At 39.3% G+C, this 25,176-nt stretch overlaps 2 protein-coding genes across 10 annotated transcripts in view; one reads left to right on the forward strand and one right to left on the reverse strand.

The window, feature by feature from the left end:
• The window catches only part of celf4 (CUGBP, Elav-like family member 4), a 98,802-nt gene extending 90,773 nt beyond the window's left edge, over positions 1-8,029 (forward strand). For all 9 annotated transcript variants that reach the window (XM_030134338.1, XM_030134341.1, XM_030134339.1 and 6 more), the window contains 2 exons: positions 475-665; positions 3,090-8,029. In XM_030134338.1, coding sequence (XP_029990198.1) covers positions 475-602 — 128 coding nt within the window. In that variant the 3' untranslated portion in view covers positions 603-665; positions 3,090-8,029. The remainder of the gene's footprint in view (positions 1-474; positions 666-3,089) is intronic.
• A 1,108-nt stretch (positions 8,030-9,137) lies between these two features.
• kiaa1328 (KIAA1328 ortholog) lies at positions 9,138-25,032 on the reverse strand. The gene is made up of 12 exons (XM_030134436.1): positions 24,964-25,032; positions 24,604-24,639; positions 24,123-24,400; positions 23,824-23,924; positions 23,565-23,680; positions 16,433-16,557; positions 14,956-15,350; positions 14,622-14,840; positions 14,347-14,442; positions 14,064-14,164; positions 13,800-13,902; positions 9,138-9,540 (listed from the first exon to the last, which is right to left on the reverse strand). Exons 1-12 carry the CDS (start codon positions 25,016-25,018, stop codon positions 9,315-9,317), a joined length of 1,851 nt encoding a protein of 616 aa, XP_029990296.1. The 5' UTR covers positions 25,019-25,032; the 3' UTR covers positions 9,138-9,314.
• Between the last annotated feature and the right edge of the window lie 144 nt (positions 25,033-25,176).

Here is a 25,176-nt window from a genome sequence, read left to right on the forward strand (position 1 = left end):
TAATTTGTGATTTGATGCTTTTTCACATTCGAGTGGAAGTTAAAAACCAAAACTCTGAAATGCTGATGTTTTGGTTTTAAATCCCATCACCAAGTTCATACTGTGATTTTGGTTGCATGCTGCTTTTTCTGTACTTATTGTGATTCTATTGTTGTTGTCATATTGCTGTTACACAGACTTGATAATACTGTATGTATACGAAAGCTAAATATGTAAATGCTTTTTATATAGTATCGTTTTATATTATATTTGTCATGTAACTATTTGATGTTTTAAATAACTTTTGTATTGATTTCTTTATTATGAATGATCTCTTTATAATTGTAAAGTTTTTTTTAAATTGTACCATAATCCCCTGCTTCATCCTAATGAGCCTCATCCTCATTTCCATTATTTCTAAACACCCAACTGCCTGTGAAACTGGCATTTTCATCTAACCACATCCGTCTTTCTCTTATTTGGCCATTCCCCCAGGGTTTGTGAGCTTCGATAATCCGGGTAGTGCCCAAGCTGCCATCCAGTCAATGAACGGCTTCCAGATCGGCATGAAAAGACTCAAGGTGCAGCTGAAGAGGCCAAAGGACGCCAACCGCCCCTACTAGCCCCCACCCCAGCTGGCTGCCACTGTGGCGGCTGGGGCAGCCGTCGCACACAGGGAAGGACAGGTCAGACTCTGAGCTCAGCAGAGCTCCCGCAAACACTTTCAGTCTTTTTAGTGTGATAAGTGATTAACTGAACCAATGCAATGCACAACCGACACATATTATATTGACAAACGCTCAAATGGCAAGCCCATTTATGGGACCGCCTGATGAGGTTTCAGTAACCTTTTATAAATGTCATAAAACATTTGCACATGCCTAATAACTAGCTGATCATCTGCAAATTGCTTGTAAAGAATAGTGATGAAGTTTTCCCCCTTTGTTGAGAGTTCAAGTGCACATTTGTAAATGTTAATTCCAACCACATCGATAAGACTCATTATCATATAATATTTACTGCTGTGTTCTGCTTATGTTTCCCAGCATCTCACTAACAGATCTTGTACACATGCTTGAGTTTATCACCCTTCATATAGTGGAGCAAATGTTAATATTTATATTACTTTTATTAACGCTGTGCTCTACAATACTGCTGCTTTATAGTCCTGCAAACAAGTACGTGCAGCAGCATTTACTCACAAGCAGCTTCCCCTATTTTTTAAACCAGCTTTACAGTAAGTGACCCTGTATGTTACCCTGTAGGTAAAAGATAATTGGTAAATGGTTCAGAGTGTTGCACAGGGAAGGAATTGCTTCCAAGGGAGAGGCATTTATTACCCCTCAGGCGGGTAATTGTGCCGTTCCTCTTTGTCTCCTCCCTTCATCTGTGTGATGGAGAGTTTAGGCTGTGTCGTTCATTCACCACTGATGACTTCATTCAAGGGCAACTTATCACCCACTCACAAACTAACTGAACCATACCAGACAGTGTCCCGAGGCAAATCACTGCAGGAAGAATAGTGCAATCTAATATGAATGTGTCGCAAAATATCTGGCACATTTTCCTTTTGTTATACCAAAACAAGATTCTCCGAATATTTTAGGAAGCAGACTTTTCTAGTTTCAGTTCATGTTTTCCTGATGTGAACAGATAAGACATTTGCTGCTGGGTTTGCACCTGGATTCTGTTCTTTCTTATATATAGTAGATAGCCAATAAGTTCATTTTTAAGCCCAGAATTTTCAGCGTGATGCATTGGTGTTCAGCAGCAAACAGGAGTGCTAGTTAATTTGCATTTTTGTTTTATTTTTTTTTCTTTTTTTCACAGTTCCTACAGGTTACTACAAGTTAAATTTAAGACCTTTTAAGACTACTTAGAACAGAATTTAATGCCCATTTCACAGCCATACTGGCAAAAATTTGACTCCTAGAATTTAGGAAAATGTATTTACTTTACTCCAACGCCTTGATTCCTTGAGTCATTTCTCACCGGAGGCTGCAAAGTTAGCAATAACTGGTTCCTAATTTTAGTATAAATTGTCAAGTTGGGACGGGTGGAACTGAGTTGACTAACGTTACCTTCTTTGCAGCTTGGACATTTAACAGACACATTTAAACAGAAAACAGCCAACAAGTTTATGGCAACATAACATAAGACCTACCATATATAATTTAATACCTTGTTAAGACTTTTTAAAGTATTAAATGCAGATTTGTAAATTCAAGACGTTTAAGACCCTGCGGTAACGCTGTTTTTTGTATGTTTTTTGATATGTCAACGGCTAGTTTTCATTTTCACTTCTCCTATATGCATTTAAGAACAAAAACTACATAACCTGCTTTTTACTATCACCAACTATTTTCCAATTCATTATGAAAATGCATTGATACTCGCTGGGATTTTTAGCCTTTTACACACTATCACACCATCAAGTAAATGCATTTACAACCACCAAATGCTTTACCTGCCACATACTTGAAACACACTGGCCAAAAAGTCAGTCAAATTTGAGAAAGATGAGTTATTGGCTCTTTAGTATTTATTAATTTTATCCAAGGACTGTTTATTTATTACCTGCCTTCAGACTGAACAGGTTCAGTATCTGTGTTATAATACTTACAGTTCCAGTCAATATACTGAATATATACAATCACAGAAAAAATGATTAGACCACCCTTGTTTTCTTCAATTTCTTGTTCATTTTAATGCCTGGTACAACTACAGGTACATTTGTTTGGACAAACATAATGATAACAACAAAAGTAGCTCATAAGAGTTTAATTTAAGAGGTAATATCTTTCCATTTTCTATGATTTTCTTGATAATAACCAAAATCAGTCAATTAAGTTCTTACATCAGTATCTATGGCATTGTACTGATAAAAACAGTGCTTTTAGTCACTCCATGGTTTCTTTTCTATCTGTTTTACAGACACACAGGAGTTAGTACTTGACTGCATAACCATTGTTTTTGATGACTTTTGATCGTCTAATCATTTTTTCCACAACTGTATATATGAAGTTTGATATTATCTAACTGTAAAAGTGTTGCTTTAACGTTCTCTGTATCACAGTCTTACATTGCTGTTCTTCTTGTGTTCTTTGCAGGTTTTGTTGAATCATATGTTGACTACTTGCTACCAGCCACTGAGTGCAAATTCAACAGCTGGACCACTGAGGCTGCTTCAGAGACAGAGGAGTGAAGGAGAGAGAGCGATGTCCGAGTCAAGGACACCTCCTTTTGGATGTACTAAAACTTTGGAACTCAGAGAGAATTTGTACCAGCCTGGTTAGCCCCAGGACCTTTTCTTCTGCACACATATACACACCTCTTTCCCCACAAAACCCTGCTTGAATGACAGCTACCTTTTCTGGACCACAAAAAAACTTTTACTTGAACAATGAGAAAAAAAGAGTAAAAGAAACTATATCAAACATACTTACAATGACCAACCCCACTGAACTCTTAAAGGGAATATGGATGTCAAAAGTCCAACACGAACTAAACAAACTTTTTAAAAAACTGAGTAGAGGATTGCCGTAGGAGATCTTTCTGTAAGATGGTTTGAGTTTTGGGCAATTGACCTTTGAAGACCAATTTATAAGACTTGAAACACGAAGGGACAAATTCTCGAGGAGAGAACTTAAGTAGGGAATGTGATATTTTCAGGACACAAATTGGCTTCGATTTGGGATGGCCATCTTTAGCTCGGAGTGCCTGTCCGTTTCCAGGGGATACCGTTGCCGAGGAGAGCCATAGCAACGGTCTCCAGGGAGTCTTACCTGTCATTCCTTAGTTGTTTTAGGGACCAAAAGACCAAACATTTTTATTGCTGAGGACTTGTAGCTCTAATATACTCGGACCACTGCATCTCTTTCAGCCAGTGCTAACTGTTTGAGGAGTTGCATTTAAAAGGAGTGTACATTTCGAATATATACAACACATGTATATATACATATATATTGCTGATATGCTTTTTGAATACAGGCAAAACTATTTCAGATGACCAAATGGGGTCTCTCACTTCGCTAGTTTACAATTACTCAAAATGTTTATTTTTTCTCTTCTCATTTCTTGGGAGGGATGGCGAGTGCATGGGAGGGGCTGCTCCGTATCACAGCCTTATCTTTTTTAACTTGACATCCTAACCTCATAGATAGAATAACATCAGAAACGTTTGAAATATATGAACTTGTTTATATTTGCAGTACATATATATGTATAACAAGCATTCAAGCAAATGTATTCATATATACAGTATATATGGATAAATAGATATTAATCACAAACAAATATATGTATTTATATGCACATATTTTATATATGTGTGTCTGTATATAGAACGGCAACTGACTATGGTGAGCTGTATTTTTTTGTAGATTTTAGCTGGAGTTTGAAACATTGCTCTGCTTGGGAAGAATCGCAAATCTGGCAGCTCCCAAAACTGCAGGCATTCCTATCTCTTACCTATATGCTGACACACAATATATTGCTAAAAGATACCTGTACATGTGTGAGAATACACATATGGTGTAAATAATATCTGAAAATGCAAAAAGCCACATCTCAGTAGCAGGCTTTAAGAGAATCAGGCTAAATGATTTTAGAGGAAAAGGACAATTATCTTCGACTCTATTCCAAACATATCTTTTATGCTTCACACACGGACGCACACATTCGCAAGGACACACACAGACATACACAGAAACACACATACACACACAAACTTCTCTTTGAAACTTGAACCAAAATGAAGACGTCTCACAACCCTTGCTCTCTTTTGCATTCAGTAAAGTGCATGTAGCGTATGGGCTGTCACCATGTCAAGGTGTGCCTTGTCACCTGCAGAATCTGCCATCAAGCACTGTGCTCTCAAAAAACAAAGAAAAAAAACTAAATACACACAACTACTGCAAGCAGCCAGCGCGCTATTATGATGTCAAAACTACAGCCAGATCCATATCATTTCTCAGCTGCGTAGAGAGCTTCAGTGCATGTCCAGTAGAACAAACCGACTGACCATTGTTGGTCCATCAATGTGTTTGGGAAAAAATGCATTTAGAAATAATGTAGATCCATGCGATAACACATCAAATAAAAGTGGGCATTAGGTAACCTGCTAGCACAGGTTCTAACTCTCCAAGCTGTGTGCAGGGTACCTGAGACCTGGTTCCATCAGTTGGAGGAGGCAAATGAGGGTACCTGTAAAGTTTAGGGTTACGACTGACATGACATGGCATTAGGAGAAATGCAACTTCAGCAAAATTATAAACCTACTGTTCCTACTGTAAGGTTTTAATGATGGATAGAGAGCTTGCTTTCTACTGAACGGTATGAAGGACAAAGTTGTATGTACTTTTACATCCAGCAGTTCAAGTGTACAAGACTAGCAATACTTGACATGAAGCATATCCTTTAAAAGATGTTGTATTGCCTTATGTTATTTGTCGCCACACAATTTAATACAACAGAAAAGCAAAATGAAACTGTAGAATAAAGTAAAAGAGTGAAAAGCCATCTACTCGTTATGAACCCTGTATCACCGAGGCTGGTTTCATATTGTTTAGTATACAGTTTCTCATAAAAGCCTACAAAACTGGAATGAACACCTACTCTGTACCTGCAAATGGTCAACAGACATGGATTTATTGGACCCTGCATTCAACACATATTCAGTTGGTGGAGATTACTCAATGAATATTTATATATATGAATATTTATAAGGCTATATGACACTTTGGAAGACAATGCTTCCTGCTGGGTGCTGTTACTAGTTTTCCTATAAACTGCTCATTATGCTATTTCCCTAGTGTCTGTGTCTAACCTTTTTAGCAGATTGAATAATTTAACATTTACCTTCCAAATCCAGCGAGGCTAAAAGATGGCCCTACACATCCCAGGACACCTCTGTTTATGCATGCCTCATAACAATGCTCTGAGCACGGCGTAAAGTGCAAACCGTGATGACCAGCATTTTACTCTGACAGTGGGTTTATACCAAACGCTGTGTATACACCCACCCAAGCGGTCTTTGAGTTAACAATAATATCTGAAGCTAAATGTCATACGTCCAGTATCCCTAATCGGAGCACCGTGTGCCCTTTTTGACTGCCCGCCACTGCACTGAGGAAACTGACAAAGGCGTCAACACAACCTGTGCTTTGAGCAATCGTTCATGACTTTCACTGAGCCCATGTTCTCATGTCGAGTGAAATAAGGGGAGGGGGAGCGGAGTGACCCCGGATACTAGAATGCCAAGCACCTCATCTTCATTTGCTCCAACTTTAAGCTGCAAGTTTACATGAGAAAGGTAAAAAAAACAAAGTATAGTGGTTCAAAAACAACAAGAAACAGAGCAGAAGTTTGAATATAAATATATAAATATATACATAAACCGATGAATATACTGTAAATTGTTTCTTTTTTTGCTCTGTTTTCCTCTGTACATAGGTTTGCATATTTTATAGGACTTTTACTTCTATCTACAAGGACTGGATAAAGTACTTTAAATACTTACAAAAAAAATATATGAATGAAAACATGATAATGCTCATTAAAACCAGGTACAAAATAAAAAAAAATAGTCGCAAGGATACGGTACAAACTGTAGGACCTGACCAAGGCATTTATCCAGAATACAGTCAGGGAGAGCATTGACCTCAGTTAGAGCTTAGACACATTTACCTATTTTATAAAAAAAAAAAAAAATACTATGGGTTCTATTCATTTATCTATTTGTTTAGATATTTATTTATAAGTCATGTCTAAAATGATATGCATGCTTTCATGGCATTATTTTTCTATGAGTTGGTACGTGACCAAATAGTTTTTATATGACATGCATGGGCCACTGTTGTGGTCCACAGATGATCATTGTTCCTGTCTGCAGGACCATGCCTTCAGCACTTCTTTGATGAGGGAGAAAAATGCTCCTACTGACCAAGTGATGTCAAAGACAGATTTGATTTGTTTATTTATTTGTTTATTTATTTATTTATTTGTGTTCATGTATTTATTTAATAATTTATTTGTGCTGTTTGATTCAAGATCTGAGCTCTATTATTGCCACCGATCAGTTTGTAAGCTCGACTTTGTATCACTACATCCCATATTTATCACAGTAAATACTGGCAGACTCTGAATTTAACAACTTTAAAGACTGGTAATACCTTTTCCTGTTGCTGATAAACTACTCTAAATGATGCAGTCAGCTGCTGTTTCTAAAGCCTTATGTATATTTGTAGTACTAAATTCTTACTTTGTTTTAAAAAGTTTAATATGTTGAAAGACGGTTAAATGGACGGCAAATGAAAGATTTCTCTTTCACTTCCATGTACCATTTGCATTCATTGACGTTTTTTTTAAATGGAACGAGGGGTAATCTCTAGTTTAACATTCCCTCTTGAAACAGATGTTCAATCAAATATGTATTCAACAAAAGCTATGCCTTGAGGTCACTATAAGTTGCTGCTAATATGTGCTAACTTATGCCTAATGAATTGTTAATTGCTGATTAATTGCTTGCATAAAACACCAGTTTGTTTTTTTTGTTTTTTTTTAATGTAATCCCATCCTCCCACCTTTCTCACCCTGCTTTGTATTATTTGACAGAGCTCTGATCTTGTTCAACTGATGTGTTATACCAAGAGCAAAATTCAATGAAAACTGCACTATCTCATCAAAAAAATGGAGTTACTATCATTTTGTCAGTGTTATTAGTGCTTTCATTTAAAAAAAAAAAAGAAAAAAGAAAAAAAAAAATCAGTCGTAGTAATAGAATCACATTCTTCTTCATGTGGTTTTAAAAGTATTCTGGAAATCTATTTCCCAGTTTCAGCACATATGGAGGGTGGGGAAATGAATGTTGCATATTAAGCTTTGCCAGGTTCCTGATGAGCTAAGCTTCTGATTGGGCAGTGCGCTTTAGGCTCCCGCCCCTGTCTCTCCAGACTGCACCATTCTCTGGTCCCCTGGACTCTTTTTTTGTAATTTTAAATGAATGATGCGTCTCAGCTTAGCCCAATAATAAAGCACAGTCTAGAATAAAGTATCCTGTGTCATGTCATAATTATCCATAATGTGCAAAATAAACAGCCTGGCCAAAAAAACATCTCTGGATTTAACTAAGCAAACAGGTAAGAGTCTTCCAGTGGATAATTACAGCAGTGATTCATGTTTCTTGAGCTTAAAGACTGGACTATGTTTTGGTGAAATAAAGGTCATGTGGTCTGATGAGTTCAGACTGAGCCTGTTCCAGAGTGATGGGTGCACCAGGGTCAAAAGTGAAGTGGATGAAACGATTACCCATCATGCTTAGTGTGTACAGTTCAAGCCTGAAGGGGGCAGCATGTCAGTAGGTCAGGTCTAGGTTCAGTAACATTATGTATCCAAAAAGTGATGGAAATAAATGAGGTGACATGCTGCATGCTGTAATCAAAGTTAAAGACCCGTCAGTAAAATAGTTTGGGACTCTGTTGCTGGCCAAGCTGCGTACATTAATCTAAAGTGTAACCCACCTAATAAAATTATCCCCATTTGTTATCACAACATATGAACAAAACTTTGTGGCAGAAGGGTCAACAGTCAACATGATGATGATCCTGACTTTTTCATCATTTACCAAAGCACTTTGGTTATTATTATTGGACCACTGTGATATGGTGTTGAAAAGCATTTACCTCTGTGGATCCTGGAGTCACACTGCATTTTAATGTGCAGACTGTAATGAACAGCTGTTTTGGAATTTCAAAATCTCCTAGCGGTTACTTTTCCATTGTTTCCAATGGGCTTGTATTGTTCATCACACAGTTCTCTTCTCTTGGCAGAGTTAAAATTACTATTGATGGTCTTAACCTTATACATGTAGCTGATGGACACGTGATAATAACGTCTTTAATGTAAAATCTGGAAATGTAACCATTTCAATGTCATGTTTCTATACATAATGTAGTTTGTTATTATCAGATTTTGTCATGCCTATTATGAATTGCTGCAATTATTTAAAACACTTTGATGAATTTCACCCAAAACTGCCACTGTTGAAGGGTTGTCATATTGAAAAATCACAGGTGATCTAATAATTATTTCCAAAGCTGTATAACATGGCGTCCATAAAGACAGTAAGTGAAGCTCAATGGTAACCAATTCTAAATAAATTATGATTTATTAGAATTAAAAATACAGTACAAGAGTACATTCTACATCATGATCACTCTTGGTTAAGAATGTGAATTCTGCACTAAATATAAGATTTTAGAAAAACTGTAGGCAAAACAGATAATTATCAAGTGACTAGAGTTTAATTTTTCTGTTGGCAATTAATTTGGTCTTTGTTAGCAAATGAAGAAAATATCCTCTAGTATTTGGCTTTCTTCCAGGTCCTGCCGAGTACTCTGAGGATAGGTTCTTGCGGGTGTATGCGTTCTGAAGACTGTGTTGGGGGCAGTGAGGGTCGGTCTGCGCTGGGATGTTTTGGGCCTACAGCTGGATGGCCTGCGTGGCATCGATGCACAAACAGGGCTAAAGATATCCAGTAACTCAGCCAGAGAAAGGTCCAACCTGAAAAGACAATAGATTTTTTTTTTTTTTTGGTGTTTGTTTTTTGTATTAATTCAGTTTTTCACCCACATATGACCCCGGCTTGTTTGAAAGGTTGAACAGACACAGACTACATTTATAATACAGAACCCAGTGGAACGCTGGAGACGGGCAGGTTGTAAATGAGTCCATGTGCTCTTTGATTTAACAGAGAATTACCATAAAAACACAAGTTAGCTACCCGTCCACAGAGTTCAACAGTAAAGGTGCAAGCCAGGGGCCCAACAAACTCCAGACATACAGGCTAAATTACGACACAAGCTCAAAGCTTGTACTGAAATATTTGTCATTCACCTTTCACTTGTTAACAGAGACAATAGGAGAGCAAATCTCTCTTCGAAGTGTTAACAAAATCTTTCTTGCTGAAGTGCCTACTGAACCCTAACAAGCAACGTTAACAAGTCAAAACCACTGGGGCGTCCCAACAGAAAAACACAGTTTCTTGCAGGTGTGAGAGAAAAGGAGGGAGAGAACCCAGTGCTCTCTCCCCTAGAATAAAAATGAGGGGATGTGGAGTGAAATAAATAAACCAAAACGGTGGAGATTAAGCTAATAGAGATTCCATCCCTCAGTCTGGCTGGCTTGATAAATTATTCAGTGTATACACAGTCGAACGACGGCCATTCCAGATACAAAACATGAATTCTTTAAAGCACGCTTCACTGATGTTGCTAACATAATTCTCTGCTCGTTTGAAGCACCATCGATTTGCATCGTGCAGCTCCGCACACAGCTCTCCCAGGTAAGGGTGATCTTTGGCGTGTACTTGTTGATATGCATGTGGGTGGTCAGCAGACAGACACACTGGTGGAACTTCCAATCAGGGCATATTTGTGTTCCTTTCCACGTAACTACAGACCTTGGTATGTCATGTTTTTGAACGAAGTTGAGACAACACATATCAGCCACTGAAAAGCTTTAAAGGCCTCTGTTTTGCTTTTGAATCATGGACTAATGTATGTATATGTTAGAGTTCGAGGGAGGAAAAAGTAAATAAGGGTTAAGTCAGCTGAGGGATGATAACTGACAAAAAAAAAAAAAAAAGACTGAAGCTCAAGAAAGTAAATCTGTCTTCCTCATTTGGTCTCCTGCCTGTCAACAGCAACGGAGAAAGAGAGAGGCAGCGTCGGCGAGAGGCAGCGTGTGCCTGCTTGTAAGAGAGACTGGAAGCGAGTGCAGCTTTGTGGATAGGGAGGAAAGGGAACGTGGGGGAGGGACTTTGGCTGGCTTCCTTCTCTCGAAATGTGAGAATTTGCATTTTTATTTGTTGATTTATTTAACGGACAGGGCTCTCAAACAGCCATCCATCAACAAACGACATGTTGGTAATGAATAATGCATCACTTACCGGCGGTCACAATCTATAACAAGGGGAGTGTGGGGGGCAGGGGTACAGTTTGGGCAGGAAGGGGGGGGGGGGGTAATAACGGGTGGGGTGAAGGGGGGGTGGGGGGGTGGCACACAGATTGTACAAGGGCTAGAGAGAATGGTAATAGATTTTCAGACGGGGTATACAGTATAACAAAGAACTTCATCTTCTTGGCTCCTGTTGGTGTTAGTTAAAGTTGTGGATTGCTTCACAATATTAAGATCCCCCTAGGGAGTACAAATACACTGTATGTAACAGTTACATTAAAAAAATGAACAAAAAACAGCAGCAGGAACACTGGTTGGAAATGTAGGGTCATTCTGAGAGCACCCAGAAACTTTATGCATCAGCAGCATTAAATATTTGAACATTCTGTGGCTGTAGCTACAACAGAAAAAAGGTTTCAGGAGAGAAACGTAAAAAAGTTGACAGACTCTTGAATAAAGACTGGTATCTATCTGATGTAAAACTCCATATAGGTCCTGTTGGACGTAGTGAAAAAACAACCAGTTAAGCATTCTGCCACACTTCAGCTTGTTTCAACACAAAGAAAACTGGAACACGCTGCTGAACTGCTGAGCTCCCAATGCCCCAGTAAAGTGTGGTTATTTTATCTATCTGTAAGGCTAGATAAAATATCCCCAAACTCCTCCACAGATGCTCCCCACCACCTTCTTTTCACTTGTAACTTTCACTGCTTATGTGGCTCCTCTCTTTCATTAAAGATAGCGGTCTCGCCCCGGCGCCCCTTTTCATTTGCAGTCCAAACAGTAAGATAAAAAACCTATAATGGCCTCTGCGTATATCCCGCATGTCAATTTCCCAACCAATCAATAGCAGGCAGGCAATAGCAGGAAGGATGGAGATGACATGGGCGGGGTGCGCTGGAACTGTCTCATTACTAACAAGCTCAGGATTCATGAAAGGATTAAGAAGGTCACTTAATGTTAACCCCAGCTTCATTTTGTAGTTTGCACATCAAGATTGAATCGGTTCAAATTAGATAGACACGAGGTGCATGCTGTTGCCATGTAAAAGAAAAGGATGTAGGCAACATGCCAAACCTTACTGTAGGATATGTGTTTCTTTGCTGAAATAAATGGCTTCATTAATGTTAGTTTACCAAGGTACTACAATATTATTTCAACTAAAAGCTGCACTTATCAGATGAAAAAGCAGAACTCCTTTATAAACATCAAATATTTGGGATTTATATTACTGCTTTGTTGGACATTACCACAAAATATTAAAATCAGTAATAAGTAAAACAGACATGTTTAACAAAAGCAAAAAATAGAGGGAAAGAAATTAACTGCAGCAAAGCCACACAACGTATCTGAAAGGCAAACCATTTCATTATTGTAAAAAAAAAAAAAAAAAAAAAAACACAGTGTAGCTAAGAGTCCAACAATTTTAATAGGTTTTGGAGGTGTAAATTGATGGTAATAAGATCTGATACGCTGGGTCCCCTGCTGGAATTAATGGGCATCTGCTGGAGCTCACATTTCAACTTGGACCACGCACTGCTTTGTTTAAGAGTTACTCACAGGAAGACGTAAACTTTCAGCTGTTTTTGGAAAATTACCCCTTAGGCAAGTGAGAGAAAACACTATTTTACAGTTACTGCTCCTCCTTTCAATTAACACTGTCACAAAATGTAGAGGTGCTTAAAAATGTAGCACTCCATTTAGTCCTAATAATTCAAGCAAATGAACGTCTGCAGCATTGCCATTACACATAACTTCCTTGAATCTGATGTTTTGGTATTTACAATGCCACTGGAACTTTCTCCAATTCTCACACAGAGGAAGGCGAATTCACACCCCATAACAAGACGACAAATGATCAGGTTAATTATCATTCCTTGTCAAGGGTATAAAAAATAGGTAACACATTTCTTTCCCTTAAAAAGGAAAGTCTGATGCCTGCAGTGAGTGATTCATTCCTGTACCGAAATCCCTCTTTGCCTTCTTTCGTCTTTCTCACCATTTCCATTTCTATCCATCTCCACCTGCTCTAAGTTTCCTCGCTTCCTATTTCTCACTTTATCCAATGCTCTCACCCCTCACTCACCCTCAAACACACTTTTAACATCTCTCCCTCACTCTTGCTTTCTGTCTCATTACTGTGGCAGAGAGAGAAGGGACGGCGGTGTGTGCATCCAGAAGTCTGTTCAATTACACCTGCTGCAGGGTCCCTGCTAGGCCGACTAATGGAACGCAGCATGTCTCCTGACAGGCTGGCCACAGCGCTAGCTAGCCCAGTAAAAAGCTTCATTTAGCTTCTCACAGCTCCAAAAGTTAGCTAGACTAAGAAAAGTCATCATTTAGCTTCTAAGACTTTAGCACTAGGAAACTTACAAAAAAATATTCAAAAAGACTCAAAGGTTACACTTGAATAGAATAATGCAAAATTGTTAATAATTTGGGATCTCGGTAACAGATTAAATAAAATGGTGTCACCTCTGTCACTCCAGAAACAGAAGAAGGACCCCACTCAAAAACATAAAAACACTCACCGGGAAATTCTTCTGTAGTAGAAAAGCACCAGTTAATCCTCACGCAAGCACTACTCAGACTTTTAAACAAGCACAGAACAAATTCTTATCCCTTTTTCAACAGTGAAGCATTTAAGAGCTTTCCTGTGCTACTTTTCATTGCTGTTCAAAGGGACGTCTAGTCATTTTGAAAGGTACTATTATTGTGTTCATTTTAAGGACACAGGCTGTTCCAAGACATAATTTTATAAATCAGCTAAATCTACAATCTAATCTAAAGGAAATAGCTTAATGAAACAACTGAAAATAAAAAACCAAACCTTATGTGTTCAGCTTCCCAATGAAATACACTACCTGGCCTCAGGCGATGTACGGACCTCTGAGATGGGGTTTCTTAAGCCTGCAGAGGACTTTACAGAAGATGTAGCCATGTCCCGTCTGGAGCCCTCTAAGGCCTCTGTTTGGAAACAACAGTGGTATGAATAAGATCCATACTACATAAATAGTTTTGGTACACAATATAGCCAATCAAAAAATTTTGCTCTTTTTTTTTTTAACGTCTAAAACATATTTTGCATGTAAACAGTCATTCCTGAAAATACAAGTTTTACAACTCACCACAGTTATGACTGCCACTGTCCAGAGGACTGGTTAATGGCTGAGGGCATTTTTCATCCAGTGTCTGTTCGACAGGTTGCATCTTTGCATCTCCTTGTACACTACAGACCACAGACACAGTAAAAAATGCTGCTCTGAGTTTGTTCATGTGTGTGTAAAATTGTGCAGTGTGCATGTGCATACACTGTGTGTTTGACTTTGAAGTGTGTGTGTGTGCAACAAAGTTTGGATGCATCTGAGTGAACTCATCTGAGTGTTTGCCTGACTGACTGTCTGAGTTTACCTGGAGGGTAAATCTTGGTGGGAAGGGCCCTCTGGCTGTGGTTCTCCATTCCTAGTGTGTGAGCTGCTGAGCTCAGCGTGAGCAGTTGGTTGAAACCTTACAAAAATACAAAGGAAGAAAAAGAGAAAAGACTGAACCTAAAATTCTTCAACGACAAACAATGAAGAGGCACTGCACTACAAAGATCACTGACCTAAAGTAACTAAACTTCAGCAAAATGTTCGTGAGGAATTTCATCAGATACAGGCACATTCTCTTGGGTGTCTGTTTTCTACCTGTTATAGTCAGGATGGGACTGGCGTTGCTGCGGATTCTGTCTGTTGAGCCTGTCCTCCTGCTCAGCCAGTCGTGCCTGTAGCTTCTCTCTCTCCATCTCCAACTGCATCTTCTGCATCAACAGCTGGTGCCTCTTCTCCTCCCAGTCTTTGTGACCTAGCAGTGGCCTAGTGACAGCTTCCTTATCCATAGAGTCCATTTGACTCCGCTGGTGGAGCCTGTGTGAAAATATCCATTTCACCAGCTTAAAACCTTAATTGTTCATTGGATATTTAAAATGACACACACATTGATGTAATCATGAGATGACCATTCCTAATAGTATTACTATACCTTTCACACTTATGCTGGGTGGACATTTCGTGGGCGATGTTCTCTGGATGCGGAACATTATTTTTTGTCCGTTGCTGTGTTCCATAGCCACTGTCTTGTACACTGTGTTGGCAGTAGTCACATTTGTAGTAAGACTCAGAGTGTGAGTTTGTGCACTCTCCTTTCCGACTCCTGTGCTGACTGATTGCTGCATCAGCTGGACTGAACTCAGAATCACAGGAAAGACAAGCATGATTGCTAATAGGTTGTACTGCTTCTTTTCCCACACCATTGTTCCTGCACACATGAGGCTGTTGTGCTCGAGCAGCAGCAAGGCTAAGGTAGGAGCCATCAAAGAGTGAGCCATTAGCTCTGCTCAAAGATGTTCTGCTGGGGGCTTCTTCACCATTCAGAATCTGGATTGAGAACAAAGAGGACAATGAATACATTTTGGCAATTTTAGAAGCCTTTGAAATTTTTAGCATGTATTTCAGCCAAAAACACGAGGATGCTAAAATCCTAATTCAAAGCTGTGCTGCAAACTGAGATGACCAGTGCTGTATTAGAAGTCACCAACCTAATTTGCTCCAGTAATAAAAGCTTTCCCCAAGTGCATGCTAGAGCCGTTCTATAAAAGCTTGTTTTTCACATGCACATAATAATCCCAAACCATCTTTTTTTAAAGACTTGAAGTCTGTTTGCTTTCATTTTATTTGTACAACTTCTGGGATTCTGTATTGTGCAATGACTGCTGGCAAAACATAGGTGATGTATACTGCAGTAATGAGTCTGACTGTATCGTGGGTAAACACAGACACAGGCGTCAAACTGCTTCTACTCTGTCAGACAACCGCTCTCCCTACATGGCCTGTATAAACACGGTAGTGCTGGGCTATAAACTAGCAGGACAAATGCAAATCATTCTTCAAAACTGTAAACTGGGCACTCGCCACAAGATTTAGAGTACAAATTCCAGCTGAGTATAACTGGCAGGTAAGCCAAGGTCAGGAACATTATGAGATAAACATAAGGAGGAAAGCCCATTTTATAGTTGACTGGGGAAGAGACTGTGACTAATTTGCAAAGGGTCAGAGAGCAGGCAAACACACATTATTCAGAGCCACTGCAGGACAATGAGGTTGACAACAAGTCATCTATTCTTACAGAGACTGAAGCCAGAGAGGCGTCTTCGCTTCTGAAGTGTCACCTTGAGATAGTTTTCACAATGTTGTAGTCATATCGAACCACTGACTGAAGTGGACTTCTGAGATGATTTGTTATGCATTATTATGGTGCTTGGCCATGGGGCAATGTGCTTCTGCATGTGCTTCCACTGGATGATGTTGTGCCTGAGTGCCTAACAGATGGAAAGGACGGCTGTTTTTTGATTGTGGTTGCCATAAGAACATGGCCATCGTTGTCCCTTATTATAATATTAAAGCTGGCTCAGAAATCATATGTACAACTTATCACACACCCAGTCTTAATCATACCTTACCTTGCTGTTGGTTGCTTGTTGACTAAGCTGGGCAATGGACTGGTTGAGTTTTACTTGCTGCTGAGAAAGGTACTGTTGGTAGAGCCCAAGCAGCTCCTGGCACTCTCTGTACTGCTGCTGCAAGCCTGAAGTCCCCTGAGTTAAGTACTAACAAAGTCAAATAACAGAACAAAACATTTTGTTTTCAATATTAAAACCCCTTTGGAAGTAGTAGGCTTAAATACATTACTGAAATTCAAAGGAAACACTTAAAGTACAGTTGAATACAATTATGCCTACATGATTCTTAAAGTGAAATAACTGAAGTTATTGACAAGGCCACCTCACTTAAGCAAGTTAAAGATGCACTGTGTAATTTTTTTGTGCCATCTAGCAGTGAAGAGGCAGTTTGCACTTAAAATGTGAAAGGCTGTCATTAGGGCCTGTGATTGTTTCCCTCCCCCCTGTTGTGGGGTTTTAGATTACTTGGGGATTTTAACCCACACTCAAACATGGTAAGAGATGTAAGTGTACCTTAAATCTGGATGCCACCCACCATAAAATGGACAAGAGAAGAAGTCCTCACCCGTCTGGATGGACCTCCTCATCTGACTAGATGGACCCCCTCATGTTCCCCTACCCTACTGCATCTTTACAGACTGGAACTACACTACCGGTCAAAAGTTTTAGAACACCCCAATTTTTCCAGTTTTGTATTGAAATTCAAGCAGTTCAAGTCCAATGAACAGCTTGAAATGGTACAAATGTACGCGGTGAACTGCCAGAGGCAAAAAAAAAAAAAAAAAAAAAAAAAAAAAGGTAAGGTTAAACAAAACTGAAAAATAATGTACATTTCAGAATTATACAGAAAGGCGAACAAGAAATTGGTTAACAACTTGAAGCAGTTCCGCAGCAATGGAGGTTGATCAAGCCTCGAAAGTTGGTGCAACCAATTCCTACAGGTGTCCCAACATTTCTTAATTACTTACAACCCCCTCTGTCTGCATAAAAGTAGTGTTGTTGGAACACACTTTGGTACCATACCATTGTGAGCATTATTTGAACAGTACTGTACTGCAGAAAGTAGTGTTTTACTATATTAAAATGGTGAGGAAAAGGCAATTAACAATAGAAGAGAGACAGACCATCATAACACTTAAAAATGTAGGTCTTTCCTACAGAGAAATTCCCAAGAAAGTCAAGGTGTCAGTAAGTCCAGTTTCCTTCACCATCAAAAGGCACTCAGAAACTGGGGGAAATGCTGACAGGAAGAGGTCTGGCAGACCCAAAGAATCAGAAGACAAGTTTCTGAAAGTCAACAGCTTGCATGATAGGTGACTCACAGGACAACAGCCTCAAGCACAGCTCAATAGTGGTCGTAGTAAGCAAGTCTCAGTTTCAACTGTGAAGAGTTGCAGGTTTGATCAGTCCACAACACCTTCTTCCAGTCTTCAGTAGTCCACTGGCGGTGCTTCAAGGCCCAGGCAAGCCTCTTTTTCGTATTCTGAAGTCTCAGCAATGGCTTTCTTGCTGCAACTCATCCCATCAAACCTGCAAAAAATTGGGGTGTTCTAAAACTTTTGACCGGTCGTGTATGTCCACAAATGGATGTCCATCTATCCTGGTTATATCTACAGCCTGTCTGTCCATGGGAGTGGCTCTCTCATTCACTGTGGTTCTAACCCAAAGTTTCTCTTTCCCACTGGGTTTTTGGAGTTTTTCCTTGCCGAGACGGAGGGTCTAAGGACAGGGGATGCCCGGGACATGAATTAATTTCCTTCATCTACTGTTTCTTTGACTGTTGTTAATTTTCATATTCAGCTAATTCTGTAAAGCCCTGTGAGGCAACCTTGTTGTCATATAGGGCTCTACAAATAAAACTGAATTGAACTGAATAGAATAGAATATAATGAGTTGTAGAAACATGGCTGAACATGACTATGTAGATACAAACAGCTCATTTTCAGGTATTAAAAACACAGTGATTCTTGTTTTCAAATGACTTTACACTGATGAAAACATGATTATGAATATATTCCATTTCTGCAATTAGATTCCCCAGCATTTTGCACACTTATCCTCTAGATAATTTAGTTAAAAAAAAAAAAAAAAGATACAGTAGATATATTTAGGGTGACACTTGGATGACGCCTAAGGATGGGGCACAGTAGAGAGAACAGAAAAGTTGTAAAGAAAGAGGGAAAAAGAGGCCAACAAAATCAAAGTTGTTGTTGTGGCACAGAGCTTTCACCATCTGGGTCGGGCCAAGCTGTGTTGAGCTGAGCTGGGCAGTGCCGTGCCAGGCTATCTGCCAGACAGAGAGCTGGCAGCCACAAGAAAACTAATCTGGAGCGGAACTACTGCTGCGCCTCAGGAGCCCACTAATGACAGTGGCAGCACCACACCATGCCACACCAGCCCATACAAAGATAATGAGCATGAGAACAGAGAGACTACACACAGTCACACTTACACACGTTCAATAATCAACCTCTGTCTAACTCTCACTTTCCAGTGCACACAAACAGCAAGACAAGAGAGCACAAATTCCCCACCTGCACTGTAAACAGCCCACACACAAGCCGTACAATATAGCAAATAGTACACACACGCCAAACCAAGCTGACCATAAAGTGTGCTCCCTTAGGTCATATCTTTTTATGATGGTGGCCCTGCTCCTCCAGCTGATGAGTTTCTCAGCATCAGTCTGAAAAAAGCCTCCATTTTAAGAGAAAATCAAAGTTCAAAGTAGAGTCTTATTGAAGGAATAGTTGGCGGAACACTCCATAAGAAAACACTTTGGTTGTTAGAAGACTTCAATCAGGCTGTGGAAATGAAACAGAGGAAAAGAGAAGAGAGCGTGGCGACTTTGAATTGAGGAGCAGACACCAGACAAATGCAATGCAGCAGCTTCCATAAACATTGGGAAAATGTGAGGAAACACTTTGATTGAACTCTCCATCTATTTGAGGCTCCTCTCTTGCTGCACTGATAATGTCCATTGAAGTAGTTCTATATGGAAGCTTAAGGACATCACAAGGACATCACATCATGTAAACCTGTGCTGGGAGGTCTGTTTATGCAGCATGAATAGGGTCTTGAAGGGGAGATACTGAATATGCTTATACAGCTACACCTTACTGCAATGCAAGATCGGAAGTAGAGTTGCAAAAAATGCATGCTTCTCATATTTTAGCATTTTTATATTTAAGGCACTTTTTACATGATTTATTCTGCCCCTAACAAATATTTCCAAGTAGACACAAATATGCACAATATGTAGAGTACAACGGCCCTAACTCAGGTATAATGGGGACCACACATAAACAGAAACACCACACGTCTTTCCATGCTTTGGAACTAATAGGACTACGGCATCATTGCGAACCAATGCCATAAATGAAAGTAACGCACATTAATGTGTTGACAGGCTGATGCAGTCCCTGGACAGCAAGTGCTAGGTAATCTGAACCGACTGGAGCGACACTGATAAGATTCCACCTCTCTGCCCGTCGCTACACTAAACATGCTTCCTCCACAGCCTTGGACAGCAGCCAATGGGGGCCAAGCACCCGGCAAACCCCTAGTTTACATCAGAGCAGCAAAGTGCCAACAATGACTTACTCCTCCCCCCAGCTCCAAAAATACTCAGAATCAAGGGCTTGGGTTGAAGAGGCTTCAGACGAGGCCTGTCAAAATGATTCACTTCCCTGTCAGGCCGAGGCTCAAATGAAATAATGAAATCCACTTCAAGGTGGAACAAATTTGCACAGGAGGGGGGAATATTTTAAAGCCTACTTTAGCACACTGTGCCAGACAGATTGAGCCTGAGCAAGAATGTGAGAGAAACAGGAGAAGAGACTGATGTGTGTGTAAGAAAGCAGTGACGGGGAATTAATAGAAGAAGACAGTTTACATAACTGTTTCAATACTACTGAATCTAGAGAAGAGACATGTGTGTGTAAGAAACAATAAACTGATAACTCCAAAGCAGCTAACAATTAGTTTGCAGAAGCCTTCAAAATTTTTGCATCAAGTAAAAAAGAAAATCATTCTCACTTCTCATTCTCTAAGCCATCTTCAAAGCTATGATCATAATTAGAATGTATTAGTCTGGCACTGATGAAGTTGAATTATTAGACTTGACATCTGCACAAGTCACCAAGAGTCTATGAAGTTACCTGAACAAGGAAAACAATGCCTTACATACCCCCCTATAATTCATAGTAAAGGTACATCCCAACAAGAAGTTTTCATTCTTCATACATTATTCATTTCACAGTATGCCCAGAATTTGTTCAATTCAATCTAATTATTTTCACTTAGATTGATTCTGTAAACAATAAAACCAACCTTAAATTAACACAGTAGCAAAAAAAAAAAAAAAAACAATTATTTTCAAACACTATTTTAAAAAGGCTTTGCTCTTGAGTCACAATAGCCTTGTGTGTTCCAATACTTTCAAAAGCTTGTTCATGAGTACCAACCTGTCTACTGATTAGCACTGTAGAATAGCAGGCTCAACAAATGTTCTCAACTTAACCAGCGACAAAACACAACTTTTACCATATTTCTTGGTCTGTGTCAAATGTAATCGACATGTAGTGCTTTTATAAAAGAATTCTATTAACATTTCATTACATCTTTTTAACAACTGTAACAGATTGCACCTTACACTGCACAGAGTTTAAACTACATCACTGATTCCCTGCAATAAGAGATACAAAACCCAAGACAGATCATGCCAAGGCCCACAAAGTTGACAGAACACACCACTAGGGATCTAATCTTTAAAAAAAATATAACAATCTTATAATGCTCCAAAAGAAAGCTTGCGGTGCATGCTTATCACAAAAAGCACATTTGTTAAAGCCACATTTCCACAATGTAAATGTCACACAGCCAAAACTTAGGAGGGTAAAAAAGGATTTAGCTCAGGCAATCTTTTAGCACAACATGAAGCATTTTTCAATGACATGTCCTAACAGGGCTGTTATTCCCCTCTCCCCATGGCCCCAGGAATCCCTCCAATTGTTTCAACTCAATAGATGGCATTAGCTGCCGTACCTGCTGTGCCTTGTTCTGGATTGAGCAAGTGCAAAGCTGCATCATGTTAGCAACGCCACCTTGACTTCTGTCCATGCCAAAATGCCTTGAAGTACAAGAAGCCATCTTTCCTTTGCAAAACACAAATTCAATTCTGTGTGCCAGTAAGATCCAAATGTCAGCAGAACAAGCCAAATATCAAGGGTACTCTTCCCTCTCATCCTGGGTGACTCGGGGCTAAGGTATAGCCCAAATACTTTATACCTCTGACAACCCTGTATCTTGGTTAGATAAGATAAGCTGAGGCATAATGGAATTAGACTTGACAAGACTCTCATTCAGTGTTTGCCTTTGGTGTCTCCTTAACCTTTCAGAGGAGTGCTGGAACCTCCTGCCTGAGAAGAGCCTTCATGACTCCTGTACGCACTTTAAACGACTATGTTATCCCCCCTGAGGTGCTTGAATCTCAACACTTTTCCTCTCAAATACCTTTTTAATGGAGTTTAGAAGTTTGGTGTAAATGCCAAGTCTCCGAGCCAAAGTGCCTTTAATTGAGTTGTGCTTTCCTAATTTTCCCCGCCGCTGTTGCCAATCGTGCAATTTACCAGCCGGGTCAATTACTCTTCATATTTTTCAGTGTTTTTAACCCAAATTGACTGCTGGCCATGCTGTGGTTTGACCTGAGTTGAATTATTAAGAAGACATTAGAGGACTGTTGGGTGCAACAAACAACATAGCACCATTCTAACACTACTTCACTTCTACCACTAACCTTATGTTAAACAAAGCAAAAGCTACTGCTGACCTACCTGATCTCATTTTATTTAAGGAGAAATGAAGAGATATTCTCTACTCAACATTTGTGGAGGATGACAAAAACACATGGCAAAAACAAACTCTATTGTCTTCACAGTAAACATCAAATTTCATCTTCGGATGATAAGATGATTTAGATGGTTCAGGCCCTGGCTCCAACCATGAAATTGATTCTGTCCACAACAGCAGATATGCTACGACCACTTGCAAAGAACAACTGCTGCAGGAATCAACAGAATTTAAAAGACTCTCCTTTGTATCTGCTTTTTGTGTCAAATTGAAGCAACTTGCCATAAAGTAAATGGTCTTACCTAAGACAACACTGCCCCCTGCAGACATTTCCATAGAATACCATATAAAGCAATGGAAACAGGGCCAACAATACATCTATAAAAACAAATCAAAAATATTACCATACATTAATAATATCAGACATGGACAGCAAACCATGTATTAGTACGACCACAAGAATAAGGATGACAGTGGAATATTTTACTGAATAATCAACCTATTTTAGCTTGGGACTAATCATGCTTGATTATAAAGTAGACCATGTAAGGTAACACATCTGAGAGATACATTTTTCATTCTTGGCCATCTCAAACTATCTTGTAGCAGCAATAAAATGATGCAATATACAATACCATGAAATAATCTGGTTTGAGTGAATAAAACGTTCCTGAGAAGAATGAATGAATGAATGAATGAATAAATAAATAAATAATGTAATTATCATTATTATTATTTCAAATTTTGTACAGTGATGGGTTCAAGATTCCACAATACACTTGTGAAGAGCCTCATATTGTCAAAATACATTTATACATTTCCGTTGTGTCTTGTTACACATTGAGAAGGACAAAGAAAAATATATGCCTTTTTGAGTGAAAAGAGATTTCAGCAGTCATGACCTCTGATGACAATTCAAAGACCCAAAATTAAGAGATCTACAGTTTATATCCCACTCACACATGAAACAGACCAGCCTTTTTTTTTTTTTTTCAAATACAATGCAACAAATTGGACAGTGACCCTAGAGCCATTACCTCTGCCAAGGAGGTTATGTTTTTGCCAGCGTTGGTTTGTCTGTCTGTGTGCAAGATAACTCAAAGTTATGGACAGATTTGGATGAAAATTTCAGGAAATGTCGATACTGGCACAAGGAACAAATGATTAAATTTTGGTGGTGATCGGGGGAGGGGGGGGCACTGATCTGCCTTGGCGGAGGTCTGCGCTCTCCGAGCGCTTTTCTAGTTTAATGTTGTGTTTTTGTTTCTTTAGTAAAGGATACTCTCCCTCTCCTGAGCAATGACTTGATTTTGTTGTTCCAGCTGTTGGATTTTGTGTTCAAAACTTTCCTGTTCATCCTTCAAACGCTGCACTGACTCCTCTTTTTCTTCACTCACTCTGAAGAACAAAAAAGATGAAGCATTAAGAAAGCTATAGGACCATAATATTAGCAACAATAAAGAGTTATGGTTGAATCTGTATGCTCATGCACATTATCATTAATGCAGTGTCATAGTTTTATATAATATACTACTGCCTACCTGGCTAGTTCTTCAATAAGGTTTGCAATTCTGCGCTTATCTTCAGGACACAGATCCTTTAAGCAGACTTCACTCCCATCTCTGTTGGTGTCAATGACAACCTGTTAAAAAGGGTTAACAAAAATAGTAAACCTGTTAACAGAGACAACAGGTAAAATAACAGCAATATAATTGGCAAATAATTGCCAGAAACAGCACACACCTCTCTTTGATTGGCAATAATTAGCATGTCATCCTCTCACATCGACATGGTTAGAGTAGAAAGAAATACTCAACAAACAACACTCATAAACATGTACCTGTGACAAGAAGAGAGGAGAGCCACCAGGTGCTGGAAACGGGGCTTCTTCTGTAACGTCAGTATCACTGGGATGAACAAACACTTTCTCTTTGATATAAGCCCCAGAGCAATCACTTTGTGGGTGGTTCTGTTTCCTGCCTCCTCTTTTTAGTGTTGCCTTTTTTTCACAGTCTGAGTTGTCCTTGACTCGCACCTTGGTCCTTCTTTTATCAATGGTAAGGGTGCTGCGTGGTCTCAGACTGAAAGGAGTCTGACACTTGACTCCTCTGTCCACTCCTTTGAAGGATACATAAAAAGATGAGATGTACCACAATGTGACAAAAGTATATGTGAGGTGGTGGTACAAACCTATAAAGGCTTATTTGAAAACCAAGCAAAAAAGAGGGTTAAATAGGAAATAAATCAGTACATTTTGAGAGGTAACACTCACGTACTTAAAAAGTTGTTTGACAATTGAATGTAATGCTAATGAGACTTACCAGAAACAAACACCATAGGTTGTTCTCCATCGGATGCTGCATACACACACAAACAAGGAAAGACAAGTTGAGCCAGTTTCAAAGCAAGCAGCTCTTTAATAATGCCTTCTGTGAGATTACTAAAACACTAGTCCTATATCTGAAAAGACAGATTACTTCTGTTTTCTGTTAGAGTCAAAAGAAGAAGCTAGCTTTAAGTTACTGTGACATCCTGTTAGTTAGCTGTCTAGACTCCTTAGCAAGCTAACAACTTTTAATACTGACATTCTAATAGTGTCCGAGTCCATTTTACATTGCACCGATAAGATAATACGGTTGAGTTTTAGACAAAGAAGCTTATGTGGTTTAGTTCAATTATACCGTCATTCATCCAACAAATCCCTGACTTTCCGTGTTTTGTTGTCGCTGCCGCCATGTTGAATCAACCGCCACCACTCCCAGAGAGCCAAGCGTTGCGATGGAATTATAATCCCGCCTTCCCACTAAAATTGATTAGGTGATTGGTTGGTGTGTAAAAATTACGGCTTCCCATTGGTCATCATCTGTGTCGGTCTGCGTCTATTTTACGCTTGT

This window comes from Sphaeramia orbicularis, chromosome 5 (assembly GCF_902148855.1).
Source record: "Sphaeramia orbicularis chromosome 5, fSphaOr1.1, whole genome shotgun sequence".
Taxonomy (NCBI): Eukaryota; Metazoa; Chordata; class Actinopteri; order Kurtiformes; family Apogonidae; genus Sphaeramia; species Sphaeramia orbicularis.